At 41.4% G+C, this 20,072-nt stretch overlaps 1 protein-coding gene across 4 annotated transcripts in view; it reads left to right on the top strand.

Annotated features, from left to right (window-relative positions):
- Positions 1-20,072, top strand: part of CUX1 (cut like homeobox 1) — a 420,256-nt gene that overhangs the window by 182,698 nt on the left and 217,486 nt on the right. For all 4 annotated transcript variants that reach the window (XM_075013971.1, XM_075013970.1, XM_075013967.1 and 1 more), the window contains one exon: positions 18,882-18,960. In XM_075013971.1, the coding sequence (XP_074870072.1) occupies positions 18,882-18,960 (79 nt within the window). The remainder of the gene's footprint in view (positions 1-18,881; positions 18,961-20,072) is intronic.

The following is a 20,072-nucleotide window of genomic DNA, read 5'->3' as shown; positions in this document are numbered from 1 at the left end:
CCGTTCTGATGAGTCTTGCTCAGTACTTAGCTGAATTACTCTTTGAGCCATTGATTTGGCCAGTAGAATAATTTAGTAATTGTCTCTATGCAGACACAGGAGTTGAAAATATGATTAGACTGATGTACTGATACTACTAAGCATGCCAGTGAAAGGGTGCTTTAATGAGTTCGTAAGCAGAATGGCCTAAAAAAACTTCACTCAGTTCTTCTTGTCCCCTGCATTTTATAGGAATGCTAATATATTTTCTTTTTCTTTTTTTTTTTTTTTTTTTTTTAAAGATTTCCTTTTCTTAAATTTACAAACCTGATTAATATGATTTCTTTCCTGTAAGTTCACTCCATGATGGCTCAATTAGAATAGCAGTAGAACCATGGTTCAATGTTCAGGCCAACTTCATAATTGAAAACACATTTTCTTCTCAAAAACTGCAGCTGGTTTGGTTCTGCTCATGCAGAAAAGGATATAACCTTGCATAACATAGGAAATGAACGGTTGAGAGAGAAGCCAAATTCAATTTCAGTCAGATATTTTGAGGATAAGTCCATGATCTATGGAAGCAGGGGAATGAAAAGTGTGTGTATGTGGAAAGCAGTGTATTCAGCAGTCTATTAATCATGGCTAGCCTGGGTGCTGTTGTGTGCTGTTGCATTAGCACTGATGCTAGTACAGAGGCTGGAGAGCAGCCAACCACTCCAGAAGTTAACCTCTTAAAGACCCTGAGCTGCTTTCTGTTGAATAAATGTAATTTTGTGGTCAGAAATAAATGCTTGTGATGTAGCAGAAGCTTTGAAAACAACAGTGAGGCAAAGCTATTACAAATTACTCTGTTGTGGAAGTCAAGAGCATACATCAAAATTCAGAGCTTTCATCTCATTGATTTAGGCCCAAAGCTTTGCAGCTTTTCAATAAAAGTCCTATTAAACAATTGTTCATACAGACTATGAGGAGTAAATCTAATATTTCCACAAGATAATTGTTATTTTTAACATTCTCTCAGCAGCTGTCAATGACATTTTTCTTTCTTTAACATGAACACAGCAAAGGGGTTCATACACTTCATTGTAATCTTGGATTATGACTGCAGTGCAAAGGAAAACACACTGAGCAACTTGTAACAACAGTGGTACTGTTTGCTTTTGTTTCTTTTGGTTTATACAAATGTGTAAATGATCAATTTCAGCTATCTTTGTTGCAAAGTACACAGTCTTCTCTTGGGAACGTGTTTTAAATATTTGCGAAATCTGAAAAAGGGGTTTGCTCTGTCCTAGATGAGAATATGGGACACACATTGAAATCAATAAGAGTTGTATACATGGAGCAGGTGGAGAATATACCTTTGAATATAATTTTTCTCTTTCAAAATTATTAGCTTTACAAACTAGATCAACTCTGTTACAGGCCAAGTTATGTACAACCCTAGCACACAACGGATAGGTGTGGCTGCTTCCAACACAGTGCCTTTGCGAGTGCCCACTGGTGGTGGTCAGGCTTCATGCTGCCTCCAGTCTGGGACAGTACCTTAAGGCATATTTTTCGTTTTACCTATTTTATAAATATTTTCTTACCGTGTGTGTTTCCCTTTTTAATTGTACTTGTTTTATGCTTGCTTGAACGGAGCCATTGATCAACGGATCTCATCTTCTGTGAGCAACTAAATGAGTCCTTTATCAGCAGAGCCGATTACAGATGTTGCATACAAAAATGCCAGCTGCAGGCATATGTTCTTCTCAGATCCTGCGTTTTTCCTGTGGTGCCTGGATATGTGACCCTCTAAACAATGAAGAGCCTCTACGGCAGTTTACTGCCAGGACAATCAGTCCTGAACTAGAGTTTCCAGATCATTGCGAAATATGCTGAATGACTTCATACTGGCTTTTAAGATGTCATGATAGTGCTTATACTGACCACCGATACAGTGCTTTCCATGTGCAAGCGGACACAGAAAATCATTTTTTGGATCCATGTATTATCCATCCTCATAACATGACCAATCCAGTGAAACTGTTTTTTCATAAACATTGCTTCCATGTCCATGACATCACACAGTTTAAGAACCTCCATGTTAGGCATTCCGTCCCACCAGTTCACATGGGCAGTCTTCCCCAGACAGTGCATATGGAACTGATCAAATTTCAAAGCATGGTGGTGATATATTGTCTATGACTCTGAGTAATACATCTGGATATTCAGGACAACTGCCTGATAAATTGCTACCTTGGTATGGAGTTGAATACCATGGTTATTCCATAGGCTTTGGACAGTTTTCCAAATTTTCCATTTTGGCTTTGGCTAATCAAGCAGATATGCATGATACGCATTTATCCTAGGGACAGTACACTTCCGAGGGAGCAGAACTTGTCAACAGCCTTAAGGACTATACCAGTAGCAGTGATCTTTCCAAACAGGCTGAGGCATAACTTCTGTCTTCTTGAGGCTCACTGTGGCTGTGTCTACACTATCAAGTTTTTTTTTTTTTTTGTGGGGGGGGCGGGGAGAGCCTGGCCTTTCTGGGGGGCGGGAAACCCTTGGAGTGTCTACATGCAAAATACGTTCTTTTGATCTGAAATTGAAAGAATGCAGCCCTTTTTCTGGGGCCTCTTGCTCATCCAGATGAGGAAGAAAGCCTTTTTTTTAAAGATTCTTTTAAAAAAAGAAAAAAAGCATGTATGTAGACACTCCACTGGCCCTTCTTACAAAAGACCAGTCCCCCTCATGGCATCAGACGTTTCGATCCCTGGCCTGTTCTTTCTAAAGAGAAGGGGCTGGTTGGACTCTATTGAAAGAGATGCTAGTACAGAGGCTGGAGAGCTGCTTTTTTTGTGTGTGGACGTGATCTTTTGAAAGAAGTTTATTCAGAAGATCTCTTCCGCAAGAACTTTTCTCGAAGGATCGCTGTAGTGTAGATTCAGCCTGTGGGTCCATAGTGGTGAGCAGAAGCAATAAAGCTATCAAAAAGCTGTGCATCCTTCACTGAATGAGCCAACAATGCAAGTCATCACAAACAGAAAGTTGTGAAGAGTTGTATTAACTTCATTGTGAGCCTGAAGTCTCCACAGATTGAAAATAGACATCTGTTGGGAACTGAATAGGTATGCCAAACATTCAGTCCTTTAAAAGCAACTAATAGCATCATTGAAAAGTAGATGGTGAACAGGAGAGGAGCAAGGACACCCCCTATTTGATGTTTCAAAAGGTGCTGGTGTCTCTCTATTGATAAGGACGTGATCAAGCATGTTATCATGAAAAGACCAAACAATGTTGATAGATTTTTCAGGCAGCCAATTCACCTGAGTATTTTCCAGAGCCCATTTCTGTTGACTGTTCGAATGCCTTGGTCAAGTCAATGAGAATCACATAGGGATCCTGATGTTGCTCTCTACATTTCTCTTTTATTTCTCTGGCTATAAATACATCAGCAGTGCCTTCACCAGCATGAAATCCACACTGGCTTTCAGGAATAATGCCATTTTTGAACATATGTAGCAAAAGCCAGATGTAAAGTATGTGGGCCAGGATCTTACCAGCTGTAGAGAGCAGAGATGCCCCAATGTTCATCACAACATATGCGGTCACCTTTTCACTTGTACATGTATACAGTGAAGGCATCTTTGAAGTCTTGGGGGACTAGTTGCTTCTCCAAAATGGCACTGAATAAATGGGTGAGACAGTATGTCAGCTGGTCACTAGCAGCTTTATAAATTTCTGATGGAATTGGATCACTGCCAGGTGCCTTATCAGTTTTCATCTGGTTAACAGCTTTTTGTACCTCATCAAGAGTGAGTGGTATGGCCTGCTGTAAATCATAAGCACGCTGACGAATCTCTTCAAGAGCACATTTGTCAAAAAGTTGAGGCCTGGTTCAATACTTCATGAAAACGGTCAGCCCAGCGTCAAAGGTTTTATCGCTTTCTGTAATCAAAGTGAGGCCATCAGCAGAGCCCACTGGTGTACGGTCAGCATTGCGTGACCCATAGACTGCCTTCAACCTATCACAGAATGCTTTAAAATCATGTCTATCGGCCACATCTTGGAGTTTAAGTGCTTGATATTTCCACCAGTCCTCTTTCAGTTGTTGTAATTTGACTTGTGCCTCCTGCTTAGCTCGAAATATATGCTGATTTCCTGGAGTCTTTCGTTATCATTGATCAAAGCCAGGTGTGTCACATGCATCTTATCAAGAAGAGTTTGAGCATCTCTGTCCTTGTATCAAACCAGTCCTTATGCCTGCATTTTTGGAAACGAAGAGTCTTGACAGCAGTTCTGTAGGTTGTTTCTTTGATGCTAATCCAATAATCTTCAATAGCGGGTAACCATTCTGTACCTTCATTGCTGATGACTAAGGAAGCATCAAGATGGTTGAAACAGCACTTGTGTCTCGGGTATTTCTACTTTACCTACATCCAGCTTTTTTCAGCATACAGCAGAATGATGATGTTTTGGTGGACAAAGGTTCAAGGAGACAACACTGCGTACCATGTAGTGGTCAGACCAGGAGCCAATGCCACACGTTGCGTGAGTCAACTTGACGTCAAAAATAGCTTTATTTTGTGATGAAGTAGTCAGTCATGCCCGTGCTGAGACCGAGGGTGCATCCATGTTGCTTTGTATTTGTTTGCCTTTGGAAGAACATGTTTGCAATAACAAGTTCATGCTGCACATAAGTTTGAAGCACAAGAGTACCATTTAAGTTTTCACTTCCAATACCATGATGTCCATGCACCTTTGGTCATGTGGTTTAGTCCTGATGAACCCTAGCATTAAAATCACTGAGTATACATAGCTTGGATTTGAAAGGTACTGAAGAGATCATGGAAATATGCTAGCATAGAAAACCTTCTTTTCATCATCTGTGGTCGTCAAAGTGGGTGCATATGCACTAACAAGCACAAGGCGTTATCCCTGCCTCCATCTAAGCTTTGTTGTCATAAGAGCTGTGTCTACACGTGCACGTTACTTCGAAGTAGCGGCACTAACTTCGAAATAGCGCCCGTCGCGGCTACACGTGGCGGGCGCTATTTCGAAGTTAACTTCGACGTTAGGCGACGAGACGTCGAAGTCCCTAACCTCATGAGGGGATCGGAATAGCGCCCTACTTCGACGTTCAACGTCGAAGTAGGGACCGTGTAGACGATCCGCGTCCCGCAACATCGAAGTTGCGGGGTCCTCCATGGCGGCCATCAGCTGGGGGGTTGAGAGATGCTCTCTCTCCAGCCCCTGCGGGGCTCTATGGTCACCGTGGGCAGCAGCCCTTAGCCCAGGGCTTCTGGCTGCTGCTGCGGCAGCTGAGGATCCATGCTGCAGGCACAGGGTCTGCAACCCGTTGTCGGCTCTGTGTATCTTGTGGTGTTTAGTGCAACTGTGTCTGGGAGGGGCCCTTTAAGGGAGCGGCTTGCTGTTGAGTCCGCCCTGTGACCCTGTCTGCAGCTGTGCCTGGCACCCTTATTTCGATGTGTGCTACTTTGGCGTGTAGACGTTCCCTCGCAGCGCCTATTTCGATGTGGTGCCGCGCAACATCGAAGTTGAACATCGACGTTGCCAGCCCTGGAGGACGTGTAGACGTTATTCATCGAAATAGCCTATTTCGATGTTGCTACATCGAAATAAGCTATTTCGATGTAGGCTTCACGTGTAGACGTAGCCAAGGTGAGGACTGACAGCATGTGGCTTGGATTCAAGCTTGGGGACTAGTGATGTCCTGATGGCAAAGCCAACTCCTGCTTGCCTTGGATGACCCTCAGGGTCGCCAACACAGTAATATGAATAGCCTGCTCCAACCTCTGAACTGGTTTGTACCAGAAATGTGTTTCACTTAAAGCTGCAACATCAGCTTTATAATGTGCAAGTTCTCTAGCAGTGATTGCTGTCCCACATTCATGGTGATCATTGTGATCAAGAAATGTGCATACGTTCAGGATGCAAAGCGTAGTTTATTTAGTCATTGATTTCTCCCTTGTGACCGCAAAAATTGGGTATCCAGTCAGTCGCGGTTAACTGATAGAAATTGGAGCAAGGTGTGTTTAGGGATTGTTTTCTCTCCCTCTCTTCTTTTGAAAAAAGCAGTGCTGTATCTCAATTAGGCTGCTTTGACACCTAGACAAGGATACAGGAGCTGCTGCTGTTCCAGTTCAGCAGTCAGAAGAACATCACTCCTGGGCCATCTACATGCAGGTTTGTGACTAAAGCTTCCAGTGGTATCCTCCACCTGCATCCAACATCACTTGCTCATCACCGTACATGGAGACACATTTTTTTAAAGAAATTAAACAACCCAAAATTTACTTAACCCAGAGCCAAGGTTTTAGGAAGAAGGAGCTTTTGAAGTCAAGGAGGGCCTTTCAGAAGGCTCCCAGCTGCATGGGTGGCATGCGTTCTGAAAGCTGCACTTTCAAATCACACTTGGCTGCCAGTGTGCTAATGAGGCGCTGCATATTCATGTCAGTGCCTCATTAGCATCTTCCAAAGTGCCTCATTAACGTGCCCCTTCCGAAAGGGAGGGGTAGTGTGGACGCAGCCTTAGTTTTGTTAGATCTTTTTTTGAAGCTCTTTGCAGTCTGCTTTGTTCTTAACTATCTTGAGCTGTTTAGTATCATCAGCAAATTTTGCAACCGTACTGCTTTCCCCTTTTTCCAGATCATTATAAATAGGTTGATCCCTCTCAATATGAATGTGTACACTTTGAGAGAGGTTTTCCAATCAGTTATACACCCACATTATAGTAGCTCTCTCCAGGCTGTATTACCCTAGTTTATGAGAGGATTGTGTGGGGCAGTATCAAAAGTCTTTCCGAAGTCAAGATATATTACATCTATCGCTTGGCTCCCATTCACCGTGCTTGTTACCCTGTGAAAAATGCTCCTTGGTTGCTTTGACACATTTGTTCACAAATCCGTGCTGTTACCACTATTTTGTCTGTGTGTTTATATTGATTTCTTGATTGTTTACTCCATTATATTTCCATGTACTGAGTTTAAGCTTACTGGTCTGTAATTCCCCAAGTTGTCCTTATGCCCCGTTTTGTAGATCGGCATGGTGGTTGCCCTCTTCTCATCTTCTGGAGTCTCTCTCATCTTCCACGATTTTTTGGAGATAATTGCTACTGTTTGATCTGCTCCTGTCTTTAATCTGCTCCTAATGTCCTTATGCCAAATAGCTTTTTATTAAACTGTAATGTGTGGGTAAATGTAACTAGTATTCATGTCCCAGGGACTGCATTATTCAGAATGTGGCATTCCTGTGAATTACATTAGAGCAACTGTCTTCAGGCACTTCCATTCTTTCCAAAATAAGCTCCCATTTTTGTTGCAAAAAATTATAGCTCAGCTAAAAAAAACCTCATGCTGTAAGCAGATACTCAAGTTTTTTCTTAACAGCATCATTAAATCCTTTTAAATGTTTATTTTTTATTTGCATAAATTTTAGTTTTTGCTTTGTGTTCTGTCACCTGCAAGTTTCTAATTTAAAACAAAAACATTTCTCAGCATGTTGGTTCACGTTGTAGTTATCGCTACTAACGTTAAAAAACAGAAAGCTTTTACTCTTCTAAAACATGATACTGTACCCGTACAGTAACTGGTGTCTAGCATGCATTGTATATTGACATGTCACCTTTGCTAATGGCTTAAACAAAAAACAGGCCTGGATCTTGTTGCTCCAAAAAATGTATTGTATCATTTGCTTAGTGTTGTTAATACCTACTAGTACCATTGTTTGATTTCCAGACAGCTCCTCCAAGAACTATGTCATGATTTAACAAAGTGGTGATGATCCTCTACTTTTCTTATTGGTATTTCAAACCCCAAAGAAAATGAATTCAATCTACAGTAAAAAGAGCTAGTTTTGTGATGCAGAATGACAAGAAGAAAGAAATTGTCTGTGTATTTGTGAAGGCATGTCTGCACCCCCTTAACTAAGTCCATTGTACCCCAGATTATCCTGTATATAGAGGCTTCTGGTATGGGAAGAATGGGGACCAATAAAGGGATTTGCTTTTGCTTAGCTGTTTGCAACATTAAACACTTGACAATTTATAATTGTCAGAAATCTGTTAAATTTCAATCTCAAATAGTAAATTTATTTCTGTAATTAGTCTTTGAAAAGTTAATTGGATATACTAGTCACTTACTTTAAACTGGTAAATTAGTTGCAGATTGGGTACAGTATAATAAAAGGACATTTATTCTTTAGAGAGCTTTAGAGGGTTTATGTGGATATATCAGAAATGTGCATCTAGTAGAGAAATATAAAGGAATTGGGGCTATAAAATCCCATTAAATCACCACACAGGCTATGTATATCTGACATATTTTATGTACTGCTAATATTACTATAATTATTAAAGCACTGAGGTGTGCATTGAAGTGCAAGGCACAAAGACAATACAATCCCTTCCCTGATGAGCTATATTTGGAATATTGAATTGTTAATAAATGTGTTGTGATCTAAGAGTGTTCTCTGTTGAATGTCTCACTCCTCCATTGCTGTTATTGCCTTATTCCTCTTTCTCATTCTGCATCTAGACTTTTTACCTGTGGATCATGTCATCAAAACCACAGTTTTTGTTAAATGTCAGTGAAAGATATATTGGCAGCTTGAAATCTCAGCTTCCCCATGAAGAGCTTTATCTCTGTGCTGTCCCTTGAAAATCTAAAATGCAGCAGTGCAGTGTTCCATCTATGACTGTACTGTATGAAAAAGTATTTAGTTCAGTACAGACTGTTCTCCTGTTCAGTCTGCTCTTTCAGATCAGAACACTGAATCTAGGGGATTTGTGGAGCAGTACAGTCTCAGACTTTCAATTAGTATTGAACTTGCTCAAAGCATAAAGAGTTAGAAATTGCAAATTAAAGGGATGGGATTTACCTATATCCGTTTGAACGTTCCTAGACATGGGTCTGCAGTAACGCAGGTGGTGATGGGTAGTTCTGAAGTAAGTTTGTATTTAATCATCTTAAACTTGGACGGTGCTCACTAAACTTGTGGCCGGATTCTGATTGTTTTTACTTGTGGGTGAATCAGAGGTAAATTGAGTGATTTCACTGGCATTATCCAGATGTAACAGAGATCAGAATCCACCCCAGTGTATTTAAATTAGGTTGTCTAAGCTAGTATGGTGGTATGCCAGTAATTCAGATGTCATACTGGCGACTGAGGATTTGGAACAGATTAAGGAGTCTCACTGGACTAGTAGACAGATAATTATGGAAATGATTTCTTCTGTCTGTGGGCTGAACTTTGAGCTCTATTCAACAACTCATGAAAGAGCCTGACCTTGGAAAATAAGGTGGATAGGAGGAGGATTGCTCACACACTCGTTTCTTATTTCTGTTATCTCCATATAGCTCCAGTGGTATTTTAAAGATGAGCAGTATGCTAAGGAGGGAGGATTGCTAGCACACTAGTAGTGTCTTATTTCTGTTATCTCAGTATAGCTGGTGGTATTATCAGAGACAAATAGCATGCCAAAACTTAAAAGTGAACATATGCTTATGGGGGTGGGGAGTAGAGGGGTCACTGCTGTTTCTTTTTAGTCAGAAAAGATTTAATATGCTTGTTTTAGATAAGCTAAGGTTCACAGCTGAGTTAATCTCAAAAGTTGGCTGATGTAATTATCATTTGACGTGTAGCTTTGATGACATTGTTAATGATACTCCAGCTCCAGTTCTAGTCGGTTGTTGCCTCAGGAAGCAATGATAACACTGATTTTAAAAGTTTTGTGCAAATTGTACATGTGTATTTGTTTCCACATTATTTCAGGGTTTTATTTTTCCTAAGTCTCTGGTCTTTCTTCATACTCTCTCTGGTGTGTAACTACTGTGTGTTTTATAAAATCATAGGATTGGTAGGGACCTCCAGAGGGTATCTAATCCAATCCCCTATACTCATGGCAAGACTAAGTATTATTTGGTTTACACTCCCTCCCTCTGTATATTGAGAAGCAGCATTCCTGTTTATTTTTAAATCCAGGTTAAAACAAGTTTCGAGTTTGTGTTTTGGTTATAAAATGTGCTAACAGTAAACAGAATCTGTGGGGGGCTAAGTCAACCTAAATTACACAATTCCAGCTATGAAGTTTAGGTCAATTTATTGTGTTCCTTACACTACACTGGATTGATGAGAGAAACACCTGAGTCAATGTGCTTTATGCTTCTTTTTCTGATGGAGTACTACAGTCGACAGGAGAGTGATCTGTGGTCTTTTAAGCAGGTCTTTACTAGACCAGCTAAATCAGTCCCCCATGGATTGATCATTGCAGCATCAGTCTCTCAGTAGTGTGGACAATCTCTTAATGAGACAGACTGATAATTTGTCAAACTGCTCAAACGGTCCTAAGATGAAATAATGTAAATGGAAATTCTGATGCCTTTAGTCTAACTATTTGTGACATTAACTCTGGAAGTAGAATTTGAAAGAGGAAGTCAGGAACATTACTGTCAATTACAAAACTGCTTCTCATAAATCATCTTTGATCCACTTGGTGTTTTCATTTGAACTCTGTAATTTCATACTTTAATATTAATCAGTTTATAACCAGGTATTGGTATCTCAATGATGCATTTTATATTGTTTAAAGAGAATAGATGTGTGTCATTTTTCAGAAAAGAAGATCTTTTGATTTGAAAATAAATCCATTCAGGTGGTTCATAGAAAGGTTATCTGAATCAACTGGAATTCTGTTCTTTGTCAGAAAGGGTAAATGATTCACACACCCTCCCCAGAATAATATCAGTACAAGTTCTCTAATGTTAACGGGGTTCACTAGCTATAATTTAGATCTTTACTATTAGAGAAAGTGCAAGTGGAGACAAAATTGTATATAGGAACAGTGAGACCTGCACACAGTATATATGTCCTTACGCAGCTTTCATTTATATATCCAGGATATACCATTGCATCTGAAACTCAAAAAAGCTAGCTGGTGGCTTCTCTCTTTATTCTCTCCACTTCAGAAAAACGTATTTAATTCTTTCAAGCATTGATATACGCTATTTTATGGTTTTCAGGCTTTGGCAGTTTGCTTCAGATTCCAGTTTCCAAATATCCCTTGTGTGAGGACGTTTTGCATTACTGATATGCTCATACTCACATGAACACCAGCCCATCTATGGTTTGAATTAATAAACAACTCATTCGCAACCATCTATTCCTTGCTTTCCAGTGTGTGTCTTGTCCTGTGAGAGTCCACTCTTTTTTTTTTTTTCTTCCCCATAACCTTTTTTGGTAAACTGTAAAAGCCAAGCATAGTCAAACTTTTTTCAGAATGTATATCTGTTCCCCAAATCTGCAGTCATTTTGCCCTCTGTTATTTGCTTTCTGTCTCACCAATACCCTTGCTTTTTCTAACCTGAAAGGAATTGCACAACATAGACTATGTTCAGATATATGTTACATCTGTGTTAGAGGTAACTCCATTAAAGTTGGTTGAGTTTCCCCATATTTTCCTGTGTACAAGTGAGATCAGAATATGGCTCATTGTTCTACATGCAGTGTTGTATTCTGTTTTTACAACATTTCTCTTTATAACCTAATGTTGCGTTACTGCTGCCAAGCATTGTACAGATGTTTTTATTGTCTTTATTTTCTTCCTGGACCCTTTCCCCCAAGTCTATTCCATTGTATGTAACATTGTGCTGTTCAGTAGTTTTTACAATTCCCTTACTCCTACCTTTGTGGCCTTAACTTCTTTATAATGATCCCTGCAAGTCAGTTATATGTTGGTAAAATTAATCTATACAGGTCATTTGGAATTTGTATACTCTGTTTGTGTTAATTTCATGTTTGATTCCTTCCGTTACTTTAATCGTCTGTAGCACTAATCTGTTTTGAAATCCTTCTTTATGAAATCATTTAATATAAAGTAAACATATGTGGCACCAAGTGTGACCTGCAGCACCCTGCTCCTTATCTTTCTCCTCCATGAGCTGTTTCCTTTCAGTGGCACTCTGAGTTTCCTGTTCTAAAGTCAGCTTAGAATCCATTTTGGTAGGTTCCTCATAAGATACTTTCTAATTCGGCAAGTCAAACTTGTATTTAGTAGTTCAGATACTTTCCTAAAGCATGGATACAGTAAACTCCATCCATTATTTCAGCCTTGTCTACCAAATCATTAATGTTCTTGAAGAATTCAAGGACACTATTTAGGCAGGACTTTCCTTTTTGTAGTTCATGTTGACGTATACATCTTTCAAATGTTTCATAATGTTATCCCTTATCAGTTCTTTCTCTGTGGTTGAAATGAAGCTTAAATATTCAGATCCTTTCAAGTTTTCATTAAAAACATGAGAACTATAATAGCCATCCTTTGAGTATTAACTGAGACGTCAGTGTAATATTAGAAAACTTTTCCAAAGGCTTCCCTGTTTCATAGAATTGGAGGGTTGGAAGAGACCTAAGGAGGTCATCAAGTCCAATCCCCTGCTAAATGCAGGACCAATGCCAACTAAATTATCTCAGCCAGGGCTTTGTAAATCCAAGACTAAAGATGTAAAATCCCATTTAATTGAAGAGTTTAACTAGTTAAAGCAGTGGGCGGCTGGGGAGGTTGCATCAGCCACTGGGGCTGCTCTCACCTGACTGGGGCAATCCCGCCCACAGCACACGGGGGAGGACATAGGCTGCTATAGCCCTTCTGGCATTGCCATGGGGAGAGGGGTTGCTCTGGCTTGCCCAGATCAGCCTGGTTCCCCATAGGACTATGTGTGGGGGCGCTCTAGCCAGTCTATCTGGGTTGGAGGGTCCTGCCCCAGCAGTCCTGTTGGGCTGGAGCAACCACGTGCGTGTGGTGGACTGGGGACTGCTCCAGCCCCTGCTAGTCAACTGTAATTGGTAAGCCTCTTCCATTTAACATTCTTAGCTGGGGCTTAAAAAACTCTGGCATAGAAATTTCCCTAATTGTCTCCTCTTGCACTGGGGGAGGGGGAGGAAGTGCTTGCCAACCTTTAATAAGCATAAATATCTTGTTCTCTAATCTAATAAACTAGGATCTAGAAAAAATTCATTGTTTTCACCCACAGAAAGCAGAGAGGGATAGCTCAGTGGTCTGAGCGCTGGCCTGCTAAACCCAGGGTTGCAAGTTCAATTCTTGAGGGGACCATTTAGGAATCAGGGGCAAATAGATTAAAAAAAAATCTATCAGGGTGGGTGGTTGGTCCTGCTGTGAGTGCAGGGGACTGTACTCCATGACCTCTCAAGGTCCCTTCTGAGTCTATGGCTACGTCTACACTAGCCCCAAACTTCGACAGGGCCACGCAAATGGCCATTTTGAAGTTTACTAATGAAGCACTGAAATGCATATTCAGTACTTCATTAGCATGCGGGTGGCTGCAGCGCTTCAAAATTGATGCGGCTCACTGCCGCATTGCTCGTCCCAATGGGACTCCTTTTCAAAAGGACCCCACCTACTTTGAAGTCCCCTTATTCCCATCTGCTCATAGGAATAAGGGGACTTCAAAGTAGGCGGGGTCCTTTCGAAAAGGAGCCCTGTTGGGATGAGCCGCATCAATTTCGCCAGGGGAGTGAAGCAGACAGGGAGCTGCAGACAGGGGAGTTTAAGAGGGAGTTTGACAGAGGGAGTGTGACAGAGAGGACTATAATGGTTAGGAAGACCCACAACACCCGTGCCAGCACTACTGCTGTCTCCTCCACTTATGCCTGTAGCCAGACAGACTGCCTGACCATGGATGTTTCTACCCAGATCCTGGTGTGGTTCTGCAAGGACTGTGGCTTGCCATTCCCACTTACTGATACCCAGGCTGAGGGGAATATTCAGTGTGGAAGGTGCCTGCTGGTGGAATCTCTCAGGCGGCAGGTGGGGGAGCTACAGGAAGAGGTGGCCAGGTTGAGGAGTATCTGAGTCCATGAGCAGTTCCTGGATAGTATTCAGGTGGAGACTGCAGAGGTAACTGTCCCAGTGCACAGGTCAGCTGATAAACCACTGGAGGAGGTGGACCAGGGTGGACACTGGCAGCTGGTTACTTCTCGCAGCCCGCAGTGTTCCACCCCTGCTCAGAACCCTCCCACCGTGGTACTGGAAAACCGTTATGCTGTACTTGATACAGGAGACCAAGAATTACCCCGTACAGAAGAGGAGAAGTCTCGTACCCCCAAGGCTGGGAAGTCTACTGCCACCCCTGCAAGAAGGAAAGGTAGAGTAGTGGTGGTTGGAGACTCTCTTCTGAGTGGGACAGAGGTGCCCATCTGTCGCCCTGACATTTCATCTCGGGAGGTGTGCTGCCTGCCAGGGGCCCGTATCCGAGACGTTACACAGGCATTGTCGAGGATTATCCGGCCCTCTGACTACTATCCCATGCTTCTCATCCATATAGGCACTAATGATACTGCGAGGTGTGATGCTGAGCTGGTCAAGAGTGACTTCAGGGCTCTGGGGGCACAGGTCAGGGAGTTTGGGGCGCAGGTAGTGTTCTCTTCAATCCTGTCTGTCAGAGGTAGGGGCGCAGGCAGAGACAGGTGTATCCTGGAGGTGAATGCTTGGTTGAGTAGATGGTGTCGCCAGGAAGGCTTTGGTTTCTTTGACCACGGGATCCTTTTCCGGGAAGGACTGCTAGGCAGAGATGGCATTCACCTTTCGAGGAGGGGGAAGACCATATTCGGCCACAGGCTGGCTAACCTAGTGAGGAGGGCTTTAAACTAGGTTTGACGGGGGCAGGGGAGCAAAGCCTGCAGGTAAGTGGAGAGCACAGATACCTGGGAGATGAACTTGAAATGGGAGGGAGTATGGTATACACTGGGAGAGTAAAAAGAGCGCCAGGGCAAAACTGGGAGGCAAGACCAAATCAATGTCTGAGATGCCTATATACAAATGCAAGAAGTATGGGAAATAAACAAGAAGAATTGGAAGTACTAATAAATGAATGCAACTATGATATCGTTGGCATCACAGAAACTTGGTGGGATAATACTCATGATTGGAATGTTGGTATTGAAGGGTACAGCCTGCTTAGGAAGGACAGGCAGGGAAAGAAGGGAGGAGGTGTTGCCTTGTATATTAAAAATGTACACACCTGGACAGAGGTGGAGATGGACGTAGGAGATGGATGGGTTGAAAGTCTCTGGGTTAGACTCAGAGGAGTTAAAAACAAGGATGAGGTCCTACTAGGCGTCTACTACAGGCCCCCTAGCCAGGTGGAGGAGGTGGATGAGGCTTTCTTTAAATAGCTAACAAAATCATCCAGGGCCCAGAATTTGGTGGTGATGGGGGACTTCAACTATCCAGGTATATGTTGGGAAACCAATACAGCAGGGGACAGACTGTCCAATAAATTCTTGAATTGCATTGCAGACAACTTTTTATTCCAAAAGGTTGAAAAAGCTACCGGGGGGGAGCTGTTCTAGATTTAATTTTAACAAATAGGAAGGAAATTATTGAGAATTTGAAAGTAGAAGGATGTTTGGGTAAAAGCGATCATGAAATCATAGAGTTCACAATTCTAAGGAAGGGTAGAAGGGAAAACAGTACAGTAGAGATAATGGATTTCAGGAAGGCAGATTTTGGCAAACTCAGACAGCTGGTAGGTAAGGTCCCATGGGAAGCTAAACTGAGGGGAAAAACGGCTGAGGAGAGTTGGCAGTTTTTCAAAGGGACATTATTAAAGGCCCAAAAGCAAGCTATCCTGCTGCGTAGGAAAGATAGAAAACATGGCAAAAGACTGCCTTGGCTTAACCAGGAGATCTTGCATGATCTCAAACTGAAAAAGGAATCATATAAGAAATGGAAACTAGGACAAATTACAAAGGATGAATATAGGCAAACAACACGAGCATGCAGGAGCAAGATTAGAAAGGCTAAGGCACAAAATGAGCTCAAGCTAGCTACAAGCGTAAAGGGAAACAAGAAGGCTTTTTACAAATACATTGGCAACAAGAGGAAGACCAAGGAGAGGGTAGGGCCATTGGTCAGTGAGGAGGGAGAAACAGTAACAGGGAATTTGGAAATGGCTGAGATGTTTAATGATTTCTTTGTTTTGGTCTTCACTGAGAAATCTGAAGGAATGCCTGACATAGAGAACGCTAGTGAAAAAGGGGTAGGTTTAGAAGTTGAAATACGAAAAGAACAAATTAAAATTTACTTAGAAAAATTAGATGCCTGCAAATCACCAGGGCCTGATTAAATGCATCCTAGAATCCTCAAGGAGCTGATAGAAGAGGTATCTGAGCCTTTAGCAAGCATTTTTGGAAAATCATGGGAGATGGGAGAGATTCCAGAAGGCTGGAAAAGGGCAAATATAAAAAGGGGAACAAGAATAACCCAGGAAACTACAGTCCAGTCAGCTTAACTTCTGTGTCAGGAAAGATAATGGAGCAGGTCATTAAAGAAATCATCTGCAAGCAATTGGAAGGTGGTAAGGTGATAGGGAACAGCCAGCATGGCTTTGTTAAAAACAGATCATGTCAAACCAATCTAATAGCTTTCTTTGACAGAATAACGAGCCTTGTGGATAAGGGAGAAGCGGTGGATGTGATATACCTAGACTTCAGTAAAGCATTTGACACGGTCTCACATAATATACTTATCAATAAACTACTCAAATACAACTTAGATGGGGCTACTATAAGGTGGGTGAACAACTGGCTGGATAACCGTACCCAGAGAGTAGTTATTAATGGCTTTCAATCCGGCTGGAAAAGTATAACTAGTGGGGTTCCGCAGGGGTCTGTTTTAGGACCGGTTCTGTTCAATATCTTCATTAACGGTTTAGATATTGACATAGAAAGTATACTTATTAAGTTTGCAGATGATACCAAGCTGGGAGGGGTTGCAACTTCTTTGGAGGATAGGGTCATAATTCAAAAGGATCTGGATAAACTGGAGAAATGGGCTGAGGTAAACAGGATGAAGTTTAATAAGGACAAATGCAAAGTGCTCCACTTAGGAAGGAACAATCAGTGTCACACATACAGAATGGGAAAGGACTGCCTAGGAATGAGTACAGCAGAAAGGGATCTAGGGGTTATAGTGGACCACAAGTTAACTATGAGTCAACAGTGTGATGCTGTTGCAAAAAAAGCAAACATGATTCTAGGATGCATTAACAGGTGTGTTGTGAACAAGACACAAGAAGTCATTCTCCTGCTCTACTCTGCGCTGGTTAGGCCTCAGCTGGAGTATTGTGTCCAGTTCTGGGCACCGCAGTTCAGGAAGGATGTGGAGAAATTGGAGAGGGTCCAGAGGAGAGCAACGAGAATGATCAAAGGTCTAGAGAACATGACCTATGAAGAACGGCTGAGAGAATTGGGCTTGTTTAGTTTGGAAAAGAGAAGGTTGAGGGGGGACATGATAGCAGTTTTCAGGTATCTAAAAGGGTGTCATAAAGCAGAGGGAGGGAACTTGTTCTTCCTTGCCTCTGAGGATAGAACAAGAGGCAATGGACTTAAATTGCAGCAGGGGAGGTTCAGGTTGGACATTAGGAAAAAGTTCCTAACTGTCAGGGTGATCAAACACCGGAACGAATTGCCAAGGGAGGTGGTAGAATCTCCATCACTGGAGATATTTAAGAAGAGGTTAGATGGTGTAGAAAGTGCTTGGTCCTGCCGTGGGGGCAGGGGGCTGGACTCGATGGCCTCTTGAGGTCCCTTCCAGTCCTACTCTTCTATGATTCTATGAAGCGCTGAATATGCATTTCAGCGCTGCATTAGTAAACTTCAAAATGGCCATTTACATGGCCATTTCGAAGTTTGGGGCTAGTGTAGACATGGTCTATGAGATACACATATATCATAATTTTCTCAGAGTTGTTGACCCTCCATTTATTTGGCGAATTAAATCACTGAGAAAAATTATAGTAAACAGTATTGAGTAAATTTTGCATACGTACATGGATGCACAACTACTCCACACATATGTCTGTGAATAAAATTTGCCTTTGTGATGTAATTGAAGCTTGCAAAAATAAAGATATGCCTGTAATCTTTACAGGAAAGCGCTTTTGTATGTGGGAGATCCTTGACTGCTTAGTCTTTGCTACAGCAGTGTTCCAGGAAAAAATGTTTCATGACCTCCGGGAGACCTGATAGAAGTACAAAGATATGACGTGGGTGAAAAAAGTTGCATATGACCGTCAGAGAGGCATGTGGTCTTCATCTGATGGTGTAGGATAGGGAGGCTTTAGTTAATGGCAAACACATTATTCATGGAGAACCTCTGTCCCAAATAAGAATTAATCTGTATACTGTATGGTTAGACTTAAAGTATGGATGTTCACTGTTGTGCTAGAATAGATGTTCTAGTATATTCAATACAAACTTACGGAAAACATCTTTTTATATAGCTGATTCCATTTCATATTTGCCAGTGGGTGCATCTACGCTTGCATTCCTCTTTTGAAAGAGATATGCAAATAAGGTAAATTGAAATGCAAATGAGATGCACATTTATGTATTCGGCACCTCATTTGCACATTCTTGTTTCGAAATAGCTTCTTTTGAAAGAAGAAAACCACTGTAGAAGCTGCTCTTTCGAAAGTAAACCCCATCTTCAAAAGAATCCTTCTTCCCATTAAAAAAAGGGAAGAAGGATTCTTTTGAAGATGGGGTTTACTTTCGAAAGAGCAACATCTACAGTGGTTTTCTTCTTTCGAAAGAAGCTATTTTGAAACAAGAATATGCAAATGAGCTGCCAAATATACAAATTTGTGCCTCTTTTGCATTTTTGATGTGCCTTATTTGCATACTTATTTTCAAAGAGGAATGCAAGTGTAAACACAGCCAACGTGTACATAAGAGAACTGATTCCCATTTTACATTTGAACTAAATTGATGATGTTGATATATGTATTCATTTATCCGTATAGTGCCATTGTTGTGTTTGTGCGTCATTGTTTTGCTTGAACAAGTCCTAATGTTTTCTTTTCCCTCTCTCTTTTTAGATTGATGCATTAGGTAAAAGAAGCAAAGAAGCAGAGGCAGCCTTCTTGAATGTGTATAAGAGATTAATTGATGTTCCAGGTAGGCAAATTATTATATTACTCTGAAAAGCAGATGATCTCTGTAGTTCCAGAGGCATTGGGAATTTCTTCTTCTTTTGCCTCTGCTGAATTATATTTGAGTAGTGGTTTTATTCTCAAATTAATGCAGAATTTTCTAAGTGGAGAGCTCTTACTTAGGCACATTGCCGGCACCTCTTTGAACAGTTCATTGAGTTCACCTATTAAGTATTGTAAGAATAATTTTATATTTAATTGTTACAGTACCATATGATTCTGAAGCTTGTGAATGTTAATGGTTTATTAACTAGATACAGTATTTTCAGAAAGATTATCTGAAACATTATCATAATGATGCAAACAGAATAAATCAATGTTGTTACATTTAAAGTGCAGTGAAAAAAATAACTCTCAGCACCACCAAGCACACAAATACCTTTCAGGTTGTTTCCAGGGTTCTGGCTCTACCATTGCCGCTAAGTAGTTGTAAATAGGAAAAACATTTTGGATATATCCAGACTAAGCTCTCTCAAGCTTAAAGTTTGTTAAAATGAAGTCTCTTCATTATTAAGTAAAGGATATTCGTATATATCACTATATAGGAAGTTGCTTTTTTCTACATGCAGTTTGGGAGTGAGTATATTTGTAGACGTTCAGTTGGTGTATTAGATTTGCTTGTGCACTTCTGCTTAGGAGCTGGACCTGCTGCTGCCCGCTTCCAGGGCTCAGTACAGTCTACAATGTCATGATAAGCAGAAAGCCTGCTTCAGCACACCTTCCCCATACCCTACCCAGTGCCACTGACTGGGGGCCACCAGAGAAAATCTATGGGATTTGTAATAGCTTAATTAAATCTCCAGAAATCCTGCCTCCTGGACAGTGGCATTGGAACAAATGTTACATTGAGGGTGCAGAAAGCCATTGACGAAACCTATAAACTGTCTGCATGATGCAAGCCACTTTGCTAGTATGTTTCTTGTAGTCCTGATACGGATAATGCCATCATTTTGTGTGAGTCTTTATGTGGTATTGGCGGTGAGGGAGGGAGATTATATCTACATGGTCTTCTAAGCTTATGGAAGGCCTTTCTCATTCTCAGTAGTATCAGGAATTTGGTGTTTTGCTTGTGTTTAG

This window comes from Carettochelys insculpta, chromosome 19, assembly GCF_033958435.1.
Source record: "Carettochelys insculpta isolate YL-2023 chromosome 19, ASM3395843v1, whole genome shotgun sequence".
NCBI lineage: Eukaryota > Metazoa > Chordata > Testudines > Carettochelyidae > Carettochelys > Carettochelys insculpta.
Note: the sequence above shows the minus strand (reverse complement) of the source record. Positions and strands in the feature narration are given on the sequence as shown.